This window comes from Callorhinchus milii, unplaced genomic scaffold, assembly GCF_018977255.1.
Source record: "Callorhinchus milii isolate IMCB2004 unplaced genomic scaffold, IMCB_Cmil_1.0 Scaffold25, whole genome shotgun sequence".
Classification (NCBI taxonomy): Eukaryota; Metazoa; Chordata; class Chondrichthyes; order Chimaeriformes; family Callorhinchidae; genus Callorhinchus; species Callorhinchus milii.
Genome location: NW_024704766.1, coordinates 6,701,901 through 6,723,182, shown reverse-complemented (window position 1 = coordinate 6,723,182; position 21,282 = coordinate 6,701,901). Strand labels below are relative to the sequence as shown.

General features: G+C 45.4%; 1 protein-coding gene across 2 annotated transcripts; it reads left to right on the top strand.

Annotated features, from left to right (window-relative positions):
• The first annotated feature begins 1,127 nt into the window (after window positions 1-1,127).
• Window positions 1,128-21,111, top strand: LOC103187699. Of its 2 annotated transcripts, XR_006085760.1 has the most exons (7): window positions 1,128-1,172; window positions 1,574-1,665; window positions 2,418-2,482; window positions 3,184-3,319; window positions 4,410-4,878; window positions 18,069-18,071; window positions 21,100-21,111. XR_006085760.1 is itself a non-coding variant. In XM_007907318.2 (4 exons), exons 2-4 carry the CDS (start codon window positions 2,437-2,439, stop codon window positions 4,948-4,950), a joined length of 723 nt encoding a protein of 240 aa, XP_007905509.1. In that variant the 5' UTR covers window positions 1,562-1,665; window positions 2,418-2,436; the 3' UTR covers window positions 4,951-5,110. The 2 variants fall into 2 exon arrangements, 1 of the variants encoding a protein (XP_007905509.1); XM_007907318.2 differs by lacking the exons at window positions 1,128-1,172; window positions 18,069-18,071; window positions 21,100-21,111 and having other exon boundaries at window positions 1,562-1,665; window positions 4,410-5,110.
• Window positions 21,112-21,282: the final 171 nt, after the last annotated feature.

Here is a 21,282-nt window from a genome sequence, read left to right as displayed (position 1 = left end):
CCTGACGTTTTGCTGTGTAACTTTCATGCCAGCAGCTAATTGCTTGTCCCTGAAATCAACCTGAGAGTATCCTGGTAGGATCTTTCTCTTTAAGCTTTGGCAGCAGTTTGGCAGCGAGGTCTGGAGTAGGGTCTCAAGGATTTTGACCCAGATGAGGTTCAGAATAGAGGCAAAGAACTTAGCTTTGTTACATCAGTAATAGACCATTCACTGGAGGGAACATAATCCTCCCGCTCAGCTCCTGTTAACCCTGCAAGCCAAAGCCCTAACAGGTAGGGTGGTCCTAGCTGGACAAGCAGTGGGAAAGCTTGCCAGACGGTGCTATCAATGGCAAGCTGTGCGGTTTTAGTTGGTTAGACTCCAGCAGTTGCCCCAACACACAATCTGGTTTCCCCAAGCCTTGGTGCCAATGATCAATAATAATAATAATAATCCTTGCATTTGAAATAGCGCGTTATCATGTTGTTTAGACGCCTCAAAGCGCTTCACAGAATATATTGTAAAGTGAATTGACTGTATACTTGTGGGCGAAACGCGACAGCCAATTGTGCACAGCAGCGTCCCACAAACAGTCATGGATTGAGTGTCCCAATTTTTTTAAGAGATTATTACCCCTGGAAAACAACTCGATTTCGCCCCACCTGGGAATCGAACCCGGGTCCTCTCGCTTGCAAGGCGAGCGCTCTAACCACTGCGCTATGGGACTCCACTAACCTGTCTAATATTATCTCTTCCATCTGAGGGAACCTTAGCCCAATTCCCAGATGCTCCGAAATCTCGGGCAAGGTGGAATTCCTCGCCAAACCTCAGAGTGTTATTTTTCTTTTTTAAAAAAAAGTGCTGTAAGAGGTTCTTCACAGAAGTGTCCTCGGGGGCTTGACTCCACGTTTATTGATTAACTTTTTATTTTGTCTTAGAAATCATTGGTTGCACAAATAATCCAAGGCCACCGGTTTCTTTTTTTTTGCAGCGATTACAGAAAAGAAGTATCAACATTTGTTCTAAGTCTGAACTGGGTTCTCAACGATTATTACAAGGTCACCCAGTGAGCACATTTCCATTGCTTTATGCTTTGTTATTTGGGAGAAACATTGTGCCCACAAACCAGACACTCAATTGACTGCACGGTACAACTATAACAAATTGCACTTATATAGTGCCCTCCACGCAGGGTAAGAGCGTTTAACAGTGGTGGAGCCTGACCCTGAGCTGGGAGTGGGGAGGGAGAGGAAGGCTTTCGGTTGTGACTTGAAGAAGGGGAGAAAAGAGGCAAGACGCAGGGATTGGGGGAGCGCGTTCCAGACTTTCGGGGTGTGGGCGGAGGGTGCGAGGGACGAGCAGGAGGCCCTGTGCCAGTCGAGTGGAGGTGATTGGTCATTGGGGGTAATTAGGCTTTGAGATCACCCCCATTATACCCCATTTCATGTTATTGTACGAAAAGTTAGCAACTTTGTTCTTTTTGTCAATGTTTGCTGGACTCTGAAAGGTTAGGAATCTTGACCCTTAAAACCTGTGTTTCCACAGTTAAATAAACAGCCCTGTGGCTTTGTTTCACAGTTCTCTCCCTTATCAGATGGCACAGATAACGGGCGGCTCATAAATCTTAGCGATCTGCAGTCCACACGGCAGGGACGAGAGAACACGGAGAAGCTGAACCCACGGAAGGTAAAAAGAAGTTCGTCTCATCTTATTTCACGTTTTCTGAGAGTAAAATAGCTTGTTCGTTTGTCAAATGACAGTAGCAAGAGAACCCAAGAGAGTGACATTTTATTTAACTGGGAAATATGGAGTATCAAGCAAATTTATACTTAAAGTCTTCGTATAGTGCCTTTATTTTCATTTGCAAGTCAATCCACTTTACAATGTATCCTGCGAAGCTCTTTGAGACGTCTCAAGGACGTAATCAGGCGCTGTATCAAATGCCAGGATTATTCTTATATTTATTTGAATTTTGACTGGCAAGGGGAAGATTATGGGATAATTTGATAATGCTGATTAACAGTTGCATTTGGTACAATATGCAGATATCAGAGAGATTGGGGTTCAAGCCCCACATCGATACTGTGAGCTCACAGTCTAAGGCAGAGATTCCAGCATTGCAGCATCAGTTGAAGGTGCCATTGACATTAAGTGAAGTCCTATCTGTCCTATCAGTTGCTCGAGGAACTGCCATCTCTTTTCCAATAAAGTGTTGGGATCTTTAACATCCGTTAGTAAATTTTCGGTCAAACGCAAATAAATCTGGGGTCAAACAACTTCACGGTTGTTTGTGGGCTGTTGCAGTGTGGATATTGGCTGTTATGGCCACTACAAGATACAGTAATTTCTCTTTGCAGTATATCCTGTGAATATATATTCTATTATTATAATAACCGGGTCATCATCCATTCATGCTCAGCTTCTAAATGTCTTTCCAGAGGTTGACACCCTGAAGCCATGATGAAGACGTCTGCAGTTATTGTGGTTCTGCTTCTGATCACAGGTAATGTAATATATAATTGCATTTGTCCACAAGATACACAGTCACTCCACTTTACAGTATGTCCTGTGAAGCGCTTTGAGACATCTCAACGACATGATAAGGCGCTGTATCAAATGCAAGGATTATTATTAGCCTTATCCTCAGCTGTCAGCCATGTCAGGTCTCGATGAAATAACATACAGGACCCACTGGACCATAGTCATGCATAGAGTGTACCCCAACAAAAGTCAGCAAGTCTCAGCAAAGAGAAGGTTGAGAGGCCAAATGATTGCAGTTTTTAAGCTTCTAAAAGATCCTGGATAATGTAGACCATGATAAGCTGTTTTACCTTGGAGTCATGGAGTCCTGTAGTGTAGTGGTTAGAGCACTCACCTTGTATGCGAGAGGACCTGGGGTTTATTCCCACGCAGGGCGAAATGTTGTGCGCAAGTTTTCTTACTCCACACGTCTCTGTTTAACTAGCAGTAAGTAGGAACCCGGTCCTTAGTGGATTGGGTGGATCGCTTTTTCGGGGGTAATAATCCCTCAAAAAAAAACTGCTTTAAATAACAAGTTGGTCATCAACCCACGACTGTGCGCAGTTGGCTCCCTTAAAAAAAAATCATTAGCATCATTAAAATCATCATTTAAAAAAAAAATCTACATTATCAGAATGAGCATCATCAACCAGCCTTTCCCCCTGGTTTTGTTTTGTTGACAAGGCACCCAAGCCAGATCTGTGGTCAACAAGACAGTTACGTTTCTTCAAGACTTTTGGAAACACTTCCATGAAGGTGCTGAGGAAATCACAGAAATGGTGCACGGTTTCTATGGTTCCGGACTGCAGCAAAGGCTGACGTGAGTATTTACCTGGTTATCGAACCTGTATTATGTATTATGTTCACTGTGTGTAGTGATATCAGGAGTCCTGCAGTCAGGTGTCAGCCTGGCTCCTGTCTCATTTCTTAGGTTAATAGACAGGACTAATAAGAGGGTAATAATTCCTTCAAAAAAAATAATAAATTGGTCACTTCAACCCACGGCTGTCTGTGGGACGCTGCTGTGCACAATTGGCTGCTGTGTTTCGCCCACAAAATATACAGTCAATTCACTTTACCGCTTCACTTTATCCTGTGAAGCGCTTTGAGACGTCTCGAAGACGTGATAAGGTGCTGTATCAAATGCCAGGATTATTATTGTCGTTAAGACCTTTTGCTGACAAGGCAACAGCTCAGTAACATGTGCAAACTAAATTTTCACACGTGCCATGTGAATTGAGTTGAAATGCTTAAAATCCACTAAACTAAACATTTTTTTTAATTTTGTTTGGTCAGCCGGTGTCTGACACATGCGGAAACCCATCACCGTTGCTTAAGAGAATCCAAACCAAGCTGCGATTTCCAGGCATCTCACCCACACATGGAAATCCCAGAGATGGATTGTTAGAATGGAATGCGCTCTCTCTCTCTCTCTCTCTCCCTGCAGGAAGTATTAGGAAGTATTAGGCGCAGGTTAGCAAGAGCCAAGGCTTTGGGGGGAGCCCAGAGTGGGCTTTGGGGTGCATTGCTGAAGTCTAAACAACTAAAATCCTCATAGCTTGAGCCAGGCTGAGTTGTGCTGCCATCAGCTGCGTTCTTCTCACCTCTGGGTGGGGGGTGGGGGAGAATTTGGCAAGTTTCCTTACTCCACACGCCTCTGGTTACCTAGCAGTAAGTGGGAACCCAGTTGTTAGTCGATTGGCGGATCACTTTTCCGGACTGTTTGCGGGATGCTGCTGTGTGTAATTGGCTGCCACATTTTGTCTGCAAAATATACAGTCAATTCACTTTAGACTGTATTCCGTGAAACGCTTTGAAACGCCTCGAAGACGTGATAAGGCGTTGTATCAAATGCAAGGATTATTATTATTATTATTAAGGGAGGGGTGGTGCGTTCTTCTGTCCCACAGGGAAAAGCAAAATGAAACTTGGCAAGACCTCACAGCTTTAATTGAGAAGTATCAAAGCGCCATGATCTTGTGGAGAAAAACAAGTAAAGAGCATCTGGGCGACTTGCCGGGGAAGCTCCATGAGGAGATGATTCATCTGAAGGATGCCTTGCAATCGCTTGCTGTAGATCTTAGGGCGATTCACTACCAGAATGCGCACAGAGGCAACTACAGTTCCTTGTTCAACGGGCTCCTGCACAAGAACGGGGCTGACCCAGAGACGTATCCAGACTATCTTCTAAGCCACGAGCACAACCAGACCTACGCCAAAATCGGAGAGAGGTTGAGGGTCATACTCACTCGACTGAAGCCCACAGGCATCAAACAGGGGAAGGAAATCCAGTGGAGATTTCAGCAGATCTTGCAGAAGGTGGTGGGGAAGACCAATGAAATGCTCGAGGAGCTCAAGAAGTTTCTGTCGCCCCAGGTCGTTGAAATCAAAAGAATAATATCTTCCCACGTGGATGCTATCAGCGATGTTGATCATTCCATGTTGGATTAGTTGCCGGAAACTGACGCTCCCCTCCCCCCATCGGTTCAGCCTGAAACCATTCACAATATTGGCTCTCTGAAAGATTAATTGTGACTTAAGCAAATTGTGGTATTTCATTTAAAAATCGAAAGCGTTCCTGCTTTTTTTCCTTTCGCTTCGCCTCCTCCCTCGCCTCCTCCCTCGCCTCCTCCCTCGCCTCCACCCTCGCCTCCTTCACATCCTTGACTGTCCAGCACTTTGCGACGTCCTCCCAACATCAAAGGCACTATACAAATGTAATTTGTTGTTGTTATTGCTTATTGAATGACAGGCTCCTAACGAGGGAACGTTTAGGAATTGAACCGTTCCCTCTCTCTTTCCGCTGCTGTCCTCTGATCACATAGTATGTTGCGCTGAAGTAAATTGTGCCGCACTTTTGGTGGGATTTGTTGGGATTTCTCATGGAACTTGTAATGCATCTGAAAACTATCAGCAAATCATAGAAGGAGGCCATTCGGCCCGCCGTGCCTGTGTCCGCTCTTTGAAAGAGCTAGTCCCACTCCCCCGCTCTTACCCCAACTAGTCCCACTCCCCTGCTCTTACCCCAACTAGTCCCACTCCCCCGCTCTTACCCCAACTAGTCCCACTCCCCTGCTCTTACCCCAACTAGTCCCACTCCCCCACTCTTACCCCAACTAGTCCGACTCCCCTGCTCTTACCCCAACTAGTCCCACTCCCCCGCTCTTACCCCAACTAGTCCCACTCCCCTGCTCTTACCCCAACTAGTCCCACTCCCCCACTCTTACCCAAACTAGTCCCACTCCCCCGCTCTTACCCCAACTAGTCCCCCACTCTTACCCCAACTAGTCCCACTCCCACTGCTCTTACCCCAACTAGTCCCACTCCCACTGCTCTTACCCAAACTAGTCCCACTCCCCCGCTCTTAATATTGCCCTGTTTGATAACTTCATTTACGTTTTTTTTAGCATTGATTTCAATGACTGAGAGTGTTCATTTTGCAGAAATTGGCGGATGGAGGTTTCAGGACGCTGTTACGCTAAAGCTCATTGTAAACACGCGGAGTATATGCTGACTTAAGCGGAGTTGCTTACGCCTTCTGATCCGATTGTACGTGAGTCCCAATCGAATATTAAAATTTCAGTCCCGTGCAAGTCAAAATGTGAAGAGTTAATCTCGTTCCACAAGAATTTAACTTGGGACTTTTTTAAAAAAAACACACACATTTACTCCCTTGTTAATTTGAGACTTTTATTCCCTTCCTCCTCTGTGAACACCCTCGCCCACTAACACTGAGGCCATTCACGAGATCGGTTCCGATGAAGAAAGTAGTGTAGTGGTTAGAGCGCTCGCCTCGCAAATGAGAGGACCCGGGTTCGGTTCCCGGGCAGAGCGATACCTTGGACAAGTTTCCTTACTCCACACACACGCCTCTGTTTACGTAGCAGTGAGTAGGAACCCAGTTGTTGGTCGATTGGCGGTCATTTTCCAGGGGTAATAATTCCTTAAAAAAACTAATAATTTGGTCACTCAATCCACCATTGTTTGTGGGACACTTCTGTGTGCAATTGGCTGCGTCTTTTGCCCACAAAATACACAGTTAAATATAGACTTTACAGTATATTCTGTGAAGCACTTTCAGATGTTTCAACAACGTGATATCAATTGGATTATTATTATTATTCAATCTCATATTTCCAGAACAGACGCCCTATGTCCTCCCACCACAGTATCGGGTGTTCTTTTGTGAAAAAAACATGAGTCCCAGCGTTTTGACCTCAACGACCTTTCCTGATAAACTGTTCCACTTGTTAACCCACCTACGGATCTGAGATCAGATAACTGAGACTGGGGTATGAGCCAGTGACGAGCGGGTTTGTATAACCTCACACACACACACACACACACACACACACAGGTGTTAACCCTTACACCACTCGGAAGAACTTTTAATTAAAAACATAAAGAGATAGAAAGGGAATTTTGAATAGAAACTTGCTCCTCGCCGCTCCTCAAATCCATGGTCCACTCGCCTCAACAACTACAATAACGATCCTTGCATTTGGTACAGCGCCTGATCACGTCATTGAGACGTCTCAAAGTGCTTCACCCACATATTGTGGAGTCCTGTAGCTCAGTGGTTAGAGCACTGGCCTTGCAAGCGAGACACGTGGGTTCAATTCCCGGCAGAGGGCGAAACCTTGGGCAAGTTTCCTTACTCCACACAGAGCCTAATAATAATTCCTCCAAAACAAAACAATAATAAATTGGTCATTTTCAATCCACGACTGTTTGTGGGCCATTGCTGTGCACAATTGGCTGCCGCGTTCGCCCACAAATATACAGTCAATTCACTTTACAGTCTATTCTGTGAAGCGCTTTGAGACGTCGAGAAGATGTGAAAAGCACTAAATCAAATGCAAGGATTATTATTATTATTATTGTTGTAAAGTGGATTGATTGACTGTATTAATTTGTGGGTGAAACGCAGCAGCCAGTTCCCCACAAGCAATCGTGGATTGAGTGACCATTTTGGGGGGGGAAGGTTTGAGGGATTATTATCCTCTGAAAGTGATCCACCAATCCACCAAAAACCATGTTCCTACTTACGGCGAGGTGAACAGAGGCCTGTGTGTGTGTGTGTGTGTGTGTGTGTGCGCGTGTGTGCGTGCGTGTGTGCGTGCGTGTGTGTGTGCGTGTGTGGGGGGAGTAAGGAAACTTGCCCCGGGAATTGAACCTCCCGCTTGCGAGACGAGTGCTCTAACCACTACGCTATGGGACGCCAAGAATTTAAGTTATTTAAGGAAGGGGGTGGGGTGCCCCACATCCATAAAGAACAAGACGACAAACGCTGGGGGTCTCTTCCCAACTGCCCCACTCCCCACACACCCCCCCACCTCGGTTGCTGTCACAGCCACTACGTTCCATTCTGCTTCAAATTGGCAAATTTCCCTCCACATGAGGGCAGCAGCTGCATTTGCGATAATAATAATAATCCTGGCATTTCATACAGCGCCTTATCACGTCGTTGAGGCGCCACAAAGCGCTTCGCAGGATGTATTATAAAGTCAATTGACTGTATTTTTGTGGGCGAAACGTGGCAGCCATTTGCCCACAGCAGCGACCCAGAAACAGTCGTGGACTGAAGTGACCACATCGAGAGGTTGGAGACAGCCACACGAGGAATGGAACGTACACTCTCCCTGGATGGAGGGATGCTTCCTGTCTCCCTAATGGAGGAGAGCAGGGGTTGGGGAGAGCGTGACTTTCAGCCCATCGAGCCTGTTCCACGTGAGCAGAGAGAAGCACAAAAGTGGGGTGGGGGTAGGGAGAGGGGGTGGGGGCGGTTGGCGGGTGAGGAATTGGGAGCTCAGGTCCTGTTGGAACTCCAAACCATAGATTCCTGAACTTAAGAAGCATAGAATCTTACAGCACAGAAGGAGGCCATTCAGCCCATCGAGCCTGTGCCAGGTCTTTGAAAGTGTTTACCAACTAGTCCCACTCCCCAGCTCTTACCCCAACTAGTCCCACTCCCCAGCTCTTACCCCAACTAGTCCCACTCCCCAGCTCTTACCCCAACTAGTCCCACTCCCCAGCTCTTACCCCAACTAGTCCCACTCCCCCACTCTTACCCCAACTAGTGCCACTCCCCCGCTCTTACCCCAACTAGTGCCACTCCCCCGCTCTTACCCCAACTACTCCCACTCCCCCGCTCTTATCCCAACTAGTGCCACTCCCCCGCTCTTATCCCAACTACTCCCACTCCCCCGCTCTTATCCCAACTAGTGCCACTCCCCCGCTCTTATCCCAACTACTCCCACTCCCCCGCTCTTACCCCAACTAGTCCCACTCCCCCGCTCTTACCACAACTAGTCCCACTCTCCCGCTCTTACCCCAACTAGTTCCACTGCCCCGCTCTTACCCCAACTAGTCCCACTCCCCCGCTGATACCCCAACTAGTCCCACTATCCCGCTCTTACCCCAACTAGTCCCACTCCCTGCTCTTACCCCAATGAATCCCACTCCCCTGCTCTTACCCCAACTAATCCCACTCCCTGCTCTCACCCCAACTAGTGCCACTCCCCCGCTCTTACCCCAACTAATCCCACGTCCCCGCTCTTACCCCAACTAATCCCACGCCCCCGCTCTTACCCCAACTAGGCCCACTCCCCCGCTCTTACCTCAACTAGTCCCACTCCCCCGCTCTTACCCCAACTAGTTCCACTCCCCCGCTCTTACCCCAACTAGTCCCACTTCCCCACTGTTACCCCAACTAATCCCACTCCCCCATTCTTACCCCAACTAGTCCCCACTCCCCCGCTCTTACCCTATAGCGCTGCCCATTTTTCCGTTTTAACACTTTTCCAATTTCCTTTTGAAATCCACTATCAAATCTGCTTCCACTGCGCGTTCAGGCAATGCATTCCAGACCATAACAACTCTCTGGGTAAAAAGATTTCTCCTTTTCTACCCTTTGGTTCTTATGCCAATTATCTTAAATCTGTGTCCTCTGGTTACCGGCCCACCCGCCCGCCAGAGGAAACAGTTTCTCCCTGTTTACTTTATCAAATCCCGTCATAATTTTGAACAGCTCTATTAAATCTCCTCTCAACCCTCTCTGCTGTTGTGTGATTAATCCCAGGCCTATGCAGTCTCTCCACAAAATTGAAATCACTCATCTCTGTAAATGTTAAGACCAGCAATACTACCAACTGAGCCAACCTCAGTGTAACATAGCGCTAGGAGAAAAGGGCAGCACTTAACAAAGGATGGTCCAAACTTTTGGCTATCGAGGGCCTGATGCCGGATTTCAGAAACACATCTGCGGGACTACAAAAGCAATATTTTATTCTGTTTGGCCAGTCCCGTTGCCAGGCAGAGCCTGAAGACCATCTCCTAATTGGCCCATGGCCTCTATTTGCTCGTCAAGACAGTGCTTTGTGGGCCGGATGAAACCATCCCCTGGGCCGGATCCGGCCCACGGGCCGCCAGTTGAACCACCCTGAATTAACAGAATAGAATTAGCAATTGCTGAATTAGCACAAGGTCACGCGATTGGCTGTTGGGTCGAACCTCTTGACCTCTTCTCTGTTGCATCTCACAGAGACACTTTCGCCAACACTCCAACCAATATACTGGAGTCTGTTTCAGAATGCAGATACTTAATGAAGCGAAGCATTGGCGATTGATTTTTCACTTGTCCTCTCTCCCTCTCTCTCTCTCTCGCTGTCTCCCTGTGCTGTAGCTGTATGTATAGCTATACATACCACAATGACAGGCAGCCAAATGTCCCCAGGTCAGTCTCCAACATGTCGTAAGTACATTCTCCTCAAAGATTTTTGTTATCTAACTTTATGTTAACTCTTGAAAGATACAAGAAAAAGACCACACAGAGCTCCTCTTAACCTCTGAAGTTGCCTATGGCAACTCAGCTATCAAGACAGGTGCAGATGTGGTAATTGTTTTAATAAGGATGGGGGTAGGAAGAACAATTGGGTAATAATACAAATTCTCGCATTTGATGGAAGGCATTGTCATCGTGGAGTCCTGTAGCTTAGTGGTTAGAGCACTCGCTTTGTAAATGGGGTGGAAGGGCGATTGCAGTAGTAATCCCTTCAAAACACACTAACAAATAAATAAATAATTTGGTTAGTCAATGTTTGTAGGACACTGCTGTTTGGACCACAAAATATACAGTCAATTCACTTTACAGCAGAAACAAAATGCAAAATCCTGCAGATGCTGGAAATAGGAAACAAAAACAGCAGTCGCTGGGAACACTCAGCAGGACAGGTCGTGGACCCGAAAGGTTGACCAACTTTCCTTTCTCCACAGGTGCTGCCTGACCACAACAACACAACATGCATTTATATTGCATTTGTCCACGCTGGACAGTGTCTCGGAGCCTCTTTTGACATGCTTGTACACAGTCAATTCACTTTACAGTATATTCTGTGAAGCGCTTTGAGACGTATCAAAGGCAAGAATTATTATTAGTAGTAATATGATCATGTCTTCGAGACATCTCAAAGCGCTTCACAGAATTTTACTGTGAAATGTGCCGACTGCTTATATTGTCTTGTATTTTGAGAGTGGACGCAACAGCCGATTTGCACTCAGCAATGTCCCGCAAACAGCCCCGAAGTGCACCTTCCAATCTTGCCAGTGTGATCGTTGGCCAGGCGCCGGGAGACAGAAAACTTCTCTTTTTAAAAAGTTCCACGGGATCTTTAATGCAACGCCCACCGAAACAGCCAGATGGGACATCAAGTTTAATGACCACTGTGTAAGGTCATTCAAATGCTCAAGACTGAGGTGGCTAGATGTTTGTCAGCTCGGGGTATCAAGGAATACGAGGCAAAGGCGGTTGAGGTACATATCAGCCATGGTCTAATAGAATGGCACAGATCTCAGTAACGAATTGATGCCAAGTGCTTCTCCACACTGAGTGACCGAGGGCGAGAGACTTCAGACCATCCTTGGTCACTTGGCTCTCATAATAATAAATGTAATAATAATAATCCTTGCATTTGATATAGCGCCTTATCATGCGGTTCAGACGTGTCGAAGCCGTCACGGAATATACCGTAAAGTGAATTCACTGTATATGTTGTGGACAAAACGCGGCAGCCAATTGCGCACAGCAGCGTCCCACAAAAGGTCACGATTTTGTTTTTGATTATTTGCCTAAGAGTTCACCCTGCTGGGAATCCAACCCAGGTCCTCTTGCTTTCTCGCTTACAAGGCGAGCACGCTAACCACTGGGCTACAGGGCTCCAAAGTAAGAGAGGAAAAAAAGAGGATGATAAGATTACACTGTAAACTGAATTAAGAGGACCAGTTCCCTTTAATGTCACTGACCAGTCTCTAGTGTGGTCACTTGAACGAGATAGCACGTGACAAGTAACAAATAAAATATTGAGCAGAAATTAAAAAATAGGGATCGAGCCGCAGTTTGTGACAACTTGACAATTAATACTGCTCAGAATTTGGTTGTTAAAAGTTGTTAGAGGATGTTTGCATATAATTTCAGGTTCTTTTATCTCCAAATCTGTGATAGACTTTTAAACAGCAAATACCACACCTGGGGAATGCCTCCAGCACTGTGAATTGGGAAAGAAACGAATAAGCAACTTCAAGTTAAAATGTTATGATAATAATAATCTTTGCCTTCGACACAGCGCAGTGTCATGTCGGAAAGACGTCCTAAAGCACTTTACAGGATTAACTGTAAAGTGGAGCGACTGTGTATTTTGTGGGCGAGCGCGGCAGTCAAACGTGTGCGCAGTGATGTCACGCAAACAGCCATGGAATGGAGTGAGCGATCAATTTTATTGAACAGGCAGAAACCTGTTAAATATATGGTTTAACGTATTTGGTTTAACGCCTTATCTGTGAGCGGCCAGTTTTGGGGGAGAAAAATGCACTTACTTAACTTGATGTGGCATTTTACAGCGTCCAGGTTATTATAATATCCTTGCACTTGATATAATATCTATAATGTCAAAACTTCTCAAAGCGGTTTATAGTTATAATATTAATAATAATCCTTGCATTTGATGCAGCGCCTTATCACGTCGTTGAGACGTCTCAAAGCGCTTCACACAATATACTGTAAAGTGGATTAACTGCGTATTTTGTGGGCGAAAACTTTTGAGACATATCCCTGATGCCTGAAAGATGCTGTAACAAATGCAATGATTATTATTATTATTATTATTATTATTAAATGTGTATAGAATGATTCACGCCAACCTGGTACTAATCCTTCTGTTTGTCCTGAAAAAAATAATAACGTCAAAACATCTTAAAGATCAATTCACAGGCAATTAACGTCAAGTGCCTATCGATAGGCAAGCGCGGCAGTAAATTTGCACACTGCAAATAGCCACAAGGGGAATGATCAACTTTGCAGGAGGATTGCTCGTCATGACCAGAAGAAACACCTCCCTTCTCTTTTGAATAGTTCTATGGGATTTTGATTGTCCATCTGATAGGACCTCTTGGTGTAAGGTCTCACCGAAGAGAATTTATACCTCGTATACACGCATTCATAACATCCAGACTTGACTCCGGAAACTCTCTGCTTAGCAACCTCCCCAACTCCTTCCTCCACAGGCTGCAGATCATCCAGAACTCTGCAGCCCGTGTCCTCACCCACACCAGACTCCGTGACCGTATCAGTGCCATCCGTGCCCGACTGCATTGGCTTCCCATCACACAAAGGATACAGTTCAAGATCCTGGTCCTCACCTTCAAAGCCCTCCATGGTCTTGCTCCCCCCTACCTCTGTGACCTCCTAACCCCCTACCAACCTGCTTGTTCCCTTCTCTCAGTGGGCTCCGTCCTGCTTCATGTCCCCCATCTCGCCTGTCCCAACATCGGCGGGCAGGCCTTCAGCCACTCTGCCCCCGCCCTCTGGAACTCCATCCTGCAGTCCCTTCGCCTCGCCCCCTCCCTTACCACCTTCAAGACCCATCTCAAGACTCTCCTCTTCGATCATGCCTTTGGTCACCCTCCACCGTCCCTGATCCTGACCCCCAGCTTGGGTCCGAAACACTGATTGTTCAGCACTTTGGGAAGTCCTCCTGACGTGAAAAGCGCTGCACAAATATAATTTTGCTGTTGTTGTCACCTGTGATAACCCAGAGCTCCTTTCCTCCCACTCCCACCCCCCCAACACCCCTCACACACAAAATACACAGTTGATCCATTTTATAATAGAATCTGTGACGCTCTTTGAGAAGTCTCACCAACGTGATTATTATTATAACAACAACAACAAATTGCATTTACAAAGTGCCTTTCACGTCAGGAGGACCACCCAATGCGCTGGACAGTGAGGGGTTTGCACCTGAGCAGGCGGTTGGGATCAGGGAGGGGTGGAGGGCAAGTGGGGTGGAGGAGGAATGATGACTGAAAGCGTGGTCGAAGAGGAAGGTTTTGCGGCAGGCCTTCAAGCGGGCAAGGGAGGGGGTGATGCGGAGGGGGATGGAGTTCCAGAGGGTGGGGGCAGAAAACCTGAAGGCCAACTGCCGATAGTGGAGCAGGTCAGTGCCTGCCGAGCAGAGGTAGAGGGGCAGGTTGATGAAGTTTTAGTAGGTCACAGAGGTAGGCAGGGAGGAGCAAGTATGTGGAGGGCTTGAAGGTGGGCACAAGGATGTTGATCTGAGGGATGGTGAGCCAGGTGAGGATGTGTAGCAGATTTTCCAATCATTAGCAAATGGCCAGAGATCTTCAGCAAGTTAGGAGTTACTCTGGTCCTAGTTTCGCTTTGTGCTTGAGTTCGGGCTTTGGTTCAATTCACTTTCATTTAAATTGAAACCAAATTTCTGAGGCGCCCGGGTAGTGCCACATCCAAACAGTTCCTGTGCCTGACTGGCGGCGTGGCACTCAGACCGTCCCTGCTCCGCAAACAGCTTTGCATTAGTTCCCATCTACACCACCCACGCCTTCCTCCCTGGCTCCTACCACTCCTCACCACTTTGCCCCATTTCTCCCTCCTCACTTTCAACCACCATCTCCCAGATGAAGTCCACCACCTGTTGCCTTGAACCCCTTCCCACCTGGTTCCTGGTCACTCAACTCCCCACTCCTCTCCCCCCTCGCTGGCCGACACAGTCAACCAGTTGCTCTCCTCAGGTTCTGTTCTTCTCCCCCTTAAAACTGCTGTCAATTACCTTCCCATTTCTAACCTGCCTTTCCTTGTCAAATTTCTGTAATGTGATGTTGCAAGGCTGCTCCTGACGGTGATTAGTGCACTCACAAGCGAAAGGACCTGGATTTGATTCCCGGGCGGGGCAAAACGATAGACAAGTTTCCTTACTCCACCAGCCTCTGTTCACCAAGGAGTAAGTAGAAACCCGGTTTTTAGTCGATTGGCAGATCGTTTTTCCGGGAGTAATAATCCCTCCAAAACAAAAATAATAATAATAATCTGGTCCCTCAATCCACGAATGTGGGACACTGCTGTGCACAATTGACTGCCGCGTTTCGCCCACAAAATATACAGTCAATTCACTTTGCAGCATATCCCGTGAAGTGCTTTGAGATGTCTCGAAGACGTGATAAGGCGCTGCATCAAATGCGAGGATTATTATCGTAAATCAGGTTTGCTGACACCACTCCCTCCTCGAGCTGCTCCAGTCCGGTTTCTGCTCTTCCCACAGCACAGAGACAGCGCTTGTCAAAGTCACAAAGATGTGAAACAGTCAGAACCGCTATCATCACTTGTGTTAAAATGGCATTTCGCAAACGGCCCTAATAGTGAGTGGCAGGTTCAACATTTGCTACAAGCAGCGTTGGGCTAAAATAGCTTAAAAAACAATTGGAGGATTGGGAGAAAGAGAGCCAATGAATGAAACATCACCAACAATAATTCTCACATCAAATGAAGTGACATGATTAGGTGTTATAATATAATAATCCTTACATTTGATAAGGCATCTTATCACGTCCTGGAGATGTCCCAAAGCGCTTCACAGGTTATATTGAGTATGTACTATGGATTGTTATTATTATTATATTATTGTGTATAGAACAAATGTATTTTGTGGCCGAAATTATTATTATAAGCTTATTATAAATATTATTATTCCGTGAGCACTTTGAGAACCATTTTATTTACCCCAATTCATTACCCCATAGACTGGCTTATTCCGAAATTCTAGCTTCTAGGAGATCCTGTCTACCTATTTAGTTTAAATTCTCATGGCAATACTAGGAATGAGAATGGACTTTCTCCCAGTGTCCCTGCCAATCTCCCCAGATAAAAATTGGTCAACAACTTCATGGTCGTTTAAAAATTAGGAGCAGGAGTAGGCCATTCAGCCCCTCAAGCCTGTGCCCCGCCATTCGATAAGATCGTGGCTGATCTTCAGACCTAACTCTAATTACCTGCTCTATCCCCATATCCCCCAATCCCTCTATTTTTTAAAAATCTATCATTCTCAGCCTTGAAGATGTTCAAGGACTGAGCATCTACAGCCTTCTGGGGTAGTGAGTTCCATAAATTCACTACCCTCTGAGTGAAGAAATGTTTCCTCAACTCTGTTCTAAAAGGCTGACCCTTGAATTTTCAGACTGTGACCCCCGGTTATAGATTCTCCCACCGGGGAAACAGTGTCTACTTTACAGCCCTTTAAGAATCTTATATGTTTCAATAAGATCTCCCCTAATTCTTCTGTACTCTAGAGAATACAGCCCTAGTTTATTCAGCCTCTCCTCATAGGTCAGTCCCCTCATTCCAGGCACTAACCGAGTGAATCTACGCTGCACCCCCTCGAGGGCAAGTATGTCCTTTTATAAATAAGGACCAACACTGCACACAATACTCTCGGTGCGGTCTCACCAAGGCCCTATACAGTTGTAGCAAGACTTCCCTACTCTTGTACTCTAAATCTTTTGCAATGAACACTAACTGCCGTTCGCCTTCTCAGTTGCTGCTGCACCTGCAAACTACCTTTTTGAGACTGGTGTACAAGGACACCCAAATCCCTCTGAACACTAACACTGTCTAATCTTTCCCCCTCTAGAAAATAATCTGTTTTTCTATTTTTGCTACCGAGGTGAATAACTTCACACTTCCCCACATTAAATTCCATCTGCCACCTACTCGCCCACTCCCCTCGCCTATCTATATCTCGTTGCAATCTTTTTGCATCATCCTCTGAGCTCACTCTCCCACTGAGTTTAGTGTCATCCGCAAATTTAGATACGTTACATTCAATGTCCTCGTCGAGATCATTGATGTAAATTGTGAATAGCTGAGGCCCAAACACTGATCCTTGTGGCACTCTACTAGTCACATCTCCTGCCAATTCGAGAATGACCCATTTATCCCTACTCTCTGTTTTCTACCTGTTACCCACTCTTCAATCCATGCTAATATGTTCCCATTAATCCCGTGGGCCTTAACCTTGTGACATAGCCTTTTGTGTGGCACTTTGTCAAATGCCTTTTTAAAATCTAAATATACTACATCTACTGGTTCCCCCCTATCTAACCTGCAGATACATCTTCAAAACACTCTAAGAGATTAGTTAAGCATGACTTCCCTTTTGTAAAGCCATGTTGACTGCCTAATCTTGTTATGGTCTTCCAGGAATCCCATAACGACATTCTTAATTAATGACTCAAGAATTTTCCCCACCACTGATGTCTTTTTATGGGATACTGCGGGGCTAAATTGTTTGCTTACATATTACACAGTCACTACATGTCACAGCAATTCCCTGTGAAGTGTTTTGAGAGGTTTTGATGCTGTAGGTGCAGATTGATCCTGATCTAGTTGGAAGGACGTCTCAAAGCACTTCACTTGAATTATTGTGATATGGAGTGGCCATGTATTTGTAGACAGAAGCGGCAGCACAACTGCCCACAAACGGCCATGGAGTGAGTGACCAATTTTATTTGGGGGATTGCTGGTCAGGACATCAGGAAAGAGAAACTCCCTTCTCTTTTCCAACGGAGCCATGGGAACCTTATCATCCACCTGAACAGGCACAGACGAGATCTTGGTTTAACATCTCATCCGAAAGACGGCATCTCCGACAATGCAATACTCCCCCAGGACTGCATTGGAGAGTCAGTTTAGACTATGTGAGTTCAACTGTGGAGTCCTGTAGCTCAGAGGTTAGAGCACTCGCTTTGCAAGTGAGAGACCTGAGTTCAATTCCAGGCAGAGGGCGAAACCTTGGGCAAGTTTCCTTACTCCACACAGAGCTTAATAATAATCCCTCCAAAACCAAAAACAATAATAAATTGGTCAGTTTCAATCTACGACTGTTTGTGGGACATTGCTGTGCGCAATTGGCTGCCGCGTTCGCCCACAAATATACAGTCAATTCACTTTACAGTGTGTTCTGTGAAGCGCTTTGGGACGTCCTCCCGACGTGAAAAGCGCTATATCAAATGCAAGGATTGTTGTTGTTGTTATTGTTGTTGTTCAAGTCCCGATGCAGGATTTGAACCCACAACCTTCTGACTCAAAGGCAAGATTGCTACCACTACTGAGCTAAGCTGACGCACTCTTAATTATAAAAAATATTAATAAACAGGGACAAACATAAGAAGGGTGACTCTGTGATCAGGGCCAGAGATTATTTGACAGAGGAAAATAATGGGAAAAGGGAGTAACAATATATGGACGTCATCCTAAATGTGAAAGGCGCTATTGAATGCAATTTGTTGTTATGTATGTAACAATAATCCTTGCATTCAATATAGCGTTTTTTCATGCGTCGAGATGTCTCAAAGCATTTCGCAACATATACGTGTAAAGTGTAGTGACTGTATACATAAAAAGAAAGAAAGGGACAGGGAGGTGAAAAGCATGAAGCGAGAGAGAAATGAAATGTCCGTTTAAATATATCCCGGGTTTAAAGGGCACTTTGTAAGCAACAAACACAAAGAAGTGTTTTGTGTTCTGGTGCTAATCAGTGACGGTTCCTAATAAAACTCAGGAGGTTACTGTCTGCTCAATCATTAGGATGTTACCACCAGATTTGCATAATATATCAATACGTCCCAACCCAGTTTTAGGTAAGCACAGAGTAGGTTTCAGATAGCAATTGGCCCTGTCCCTGACCTCTGGGTCAGAAAGTTGAGGGTTCGATCCCTATGTCTGACAGACTCTAGACTCTAATCTGGCCTTGGACCGCCTGACCTGTTGAGGCTTTGGCTTGGAGGGTTTACAGGAGCTGACTGGGAGGATTCCCTGCTCCCATTGACTGGCGTGCCCTTCCAATGTGCCAGGGTGGGCTGTGCTGTCATCAGCAGTGTCCTGGACTACCGAGACCGCCACAGAGGGCTGGCTTGATTCTGAGAACCCGCTGCCAGGCAGCACACTCAGGAGCCAGTTCAGCTCCAAGGAGAACCCCTCTTACTTTCCACCCGCCACCTGGATAACAATCTCCCTCCAGATCAGTCAAGCTTCCAAATTAGCTCCCAAACTGGATTTAAGAATTTTCTGAAATTCAGAACAGCCTGGCAATGAAAGGCTATGATTTGAATAATTCTTGTGTTTGTTATAGTACCTGTCATCTCAGGAGGACATCTCAATACGCTCCACAGGATTTGCTGCAAGCATACATTGCAAGCGGACTTGGTGGGAATTGAATAGGTACTTGAAAAGAAAAAAGTTGCAAGGCCATGGGGAAAGGGTGAGGGAGTGGGATGAGTTGGATAACTCTTTCAAAGAGCTGGCACAGGCACGAAAATAATAATAATTGTTGCATTTGATATAGCGGCTTATGACTATCTCAAAGCCCTTCACAGAATTTCCTGTAAAGTGAATTGACTGTATATTTTGTGGGCAATGGACCAAATGGCCTCCTATGCTGTGGGATTCTAAGAATCTATGAATCCGCGCATAACACTGAGGGCTACGACTACGAGGAATTTGGGGCCCTCAGATCGCTCATTCTTTGGTCACATTCTCTTGCACCACAAGTGAGAGAAAAAGTTCGAGTCACAGTGGCAAAGGCTAGTGAGTAGGAAGCGATGTATTTCAATGTTTCCTTCAAGCATTCAACCCACAGATTCAAATTTTCAAGACTGAGGGGGGTAGGTTTTTGTTAGGTAAGGGTAACAAGGCATATGGGGCAAAGACCCATTTTGCCCACAAAATATACCGTCAATTCACTTCACGTATATTCTGTGAAGCGCTTTGAGACGTCTCGAAGACATGATAAGGCGCTGTATCAAATGCAAGGATTATTATTATTATTAAAGGTGGGTAATTGGAGTTGAGGTACAGATCAGCCAGGGTGGAACAGGCTCAAGAGGCTGAATGGCCCACTCCAGTTCCTATGTTCCTATGTTTTGAGATAGGTAGACAACACAGCGACCTTAGATATTCTATCTTGAGAGAGAGGGAAAAAAATCGCACCATGCAAATAAGTTTGTAAGAACAGGAACAAGAGAATTGTTGTGAAGTATTATATGTGGTTACACTTTCAGAGGCTGAGTTTTTTTCCTTGAATCTCATTTCATTCGTACAACCAACAGAAACCTTAAAACGCTAGCAAAAACAACTGTAGCCCCTTAATGCCCTGCCTTATCAGTTATTCCAACAGAATAATGATAATAATAATCCTTGCATTTGATGGAGCGACTTATCATATCGTTGAGACGTCTCAAAGCGCTTTGTAGAATACATTGCCAAGTGAATTGACTGTGTATTTTGTGGGCGAAACGCGGCAGTCAATTGCGCACAGTAACGTCCCACAAACAGTCGTGGATTGAGTGACCAATTTTTCTTTGAGGGTTTATTACCCCGGGAAAGCGATCCACCAATTGACTGATAATCGGGTTCCTACTTACTGCTAGGTAAATAGAATAATAATATGATAACAGAGGCTTGAGGAGTAAGGAAACTTGCCTAAGGTTTTGCCCGCCTGGGAATCGAACCCGGGTCCTCTCACTTGAGCTACAGGACTCCAGAAATGTACAGAATGCAGACTTTAAACCATTCTGAATCATTCAAAGAATCCCAAATATCTTGAATTATTGCCCTCGGACACTTGACGATGTTCTTGCTTTGTTTCCTTTAAAAAGGAATTAAGGGATGGATTTAAATAGACCAATCGTGCGCTTTTAGAAACGTATCCCATGGTTTAATAAAATGAAAAATTTATGATCAGCCAACATCCATCAACCATTGCAGTCCCTCGAACTCTTGCATTTAATTGTTTGGGGGTAATAAATTTCAGGTGACATAAATAGAGTATCAACGTAGAGGTTCTTTATAAATTATGGTTTCTCACCACCCAGTCAAAATTACCTTAACGTTTCCACTGGTGTGTTTACAGTCACAGTTTTTACAGTTTGAAGCTTACAGGGCATCTCATTGGCATACAGCAGTCGGTGCATGAGAAAATATCTGTGTTAATTATAGATTGTTAGTGGTTTCCATTGAAATAATACATCCTTCATAATAATTTATAATGATAATCCTCGCATTTGAGACAGCGCCTCAACATGTCTTTGAGCTGTCTCAAAGCGCTTCGCAGAATACTCTGTAAATTGAATTGACTGTATTTTTTTAAGCGATCCTCGTGAAAGGGCGCGGGTATAAATGCAAGTTGTTGTTGTTTTTGTTGTTGTTGCCCTCTGAGGTTGTGTCCCTCCAGTGAGAGAGAGAGAGAGAGAAAGAGAGAGAGAGAACACGTTCCATTCCATTTCAACAAAACATCTCTGGAATTTCCATGTGTTGGTGGGATGCATGGAATTCTCAGCTTGGTTTGGAGACTCTTACGCAATGGTGATGGATTTCCACACGTGTCAGACACACGGCTGGGCAAAAAAAAAGGTAACAAACAGCAAACAAAAATAAACATTTTT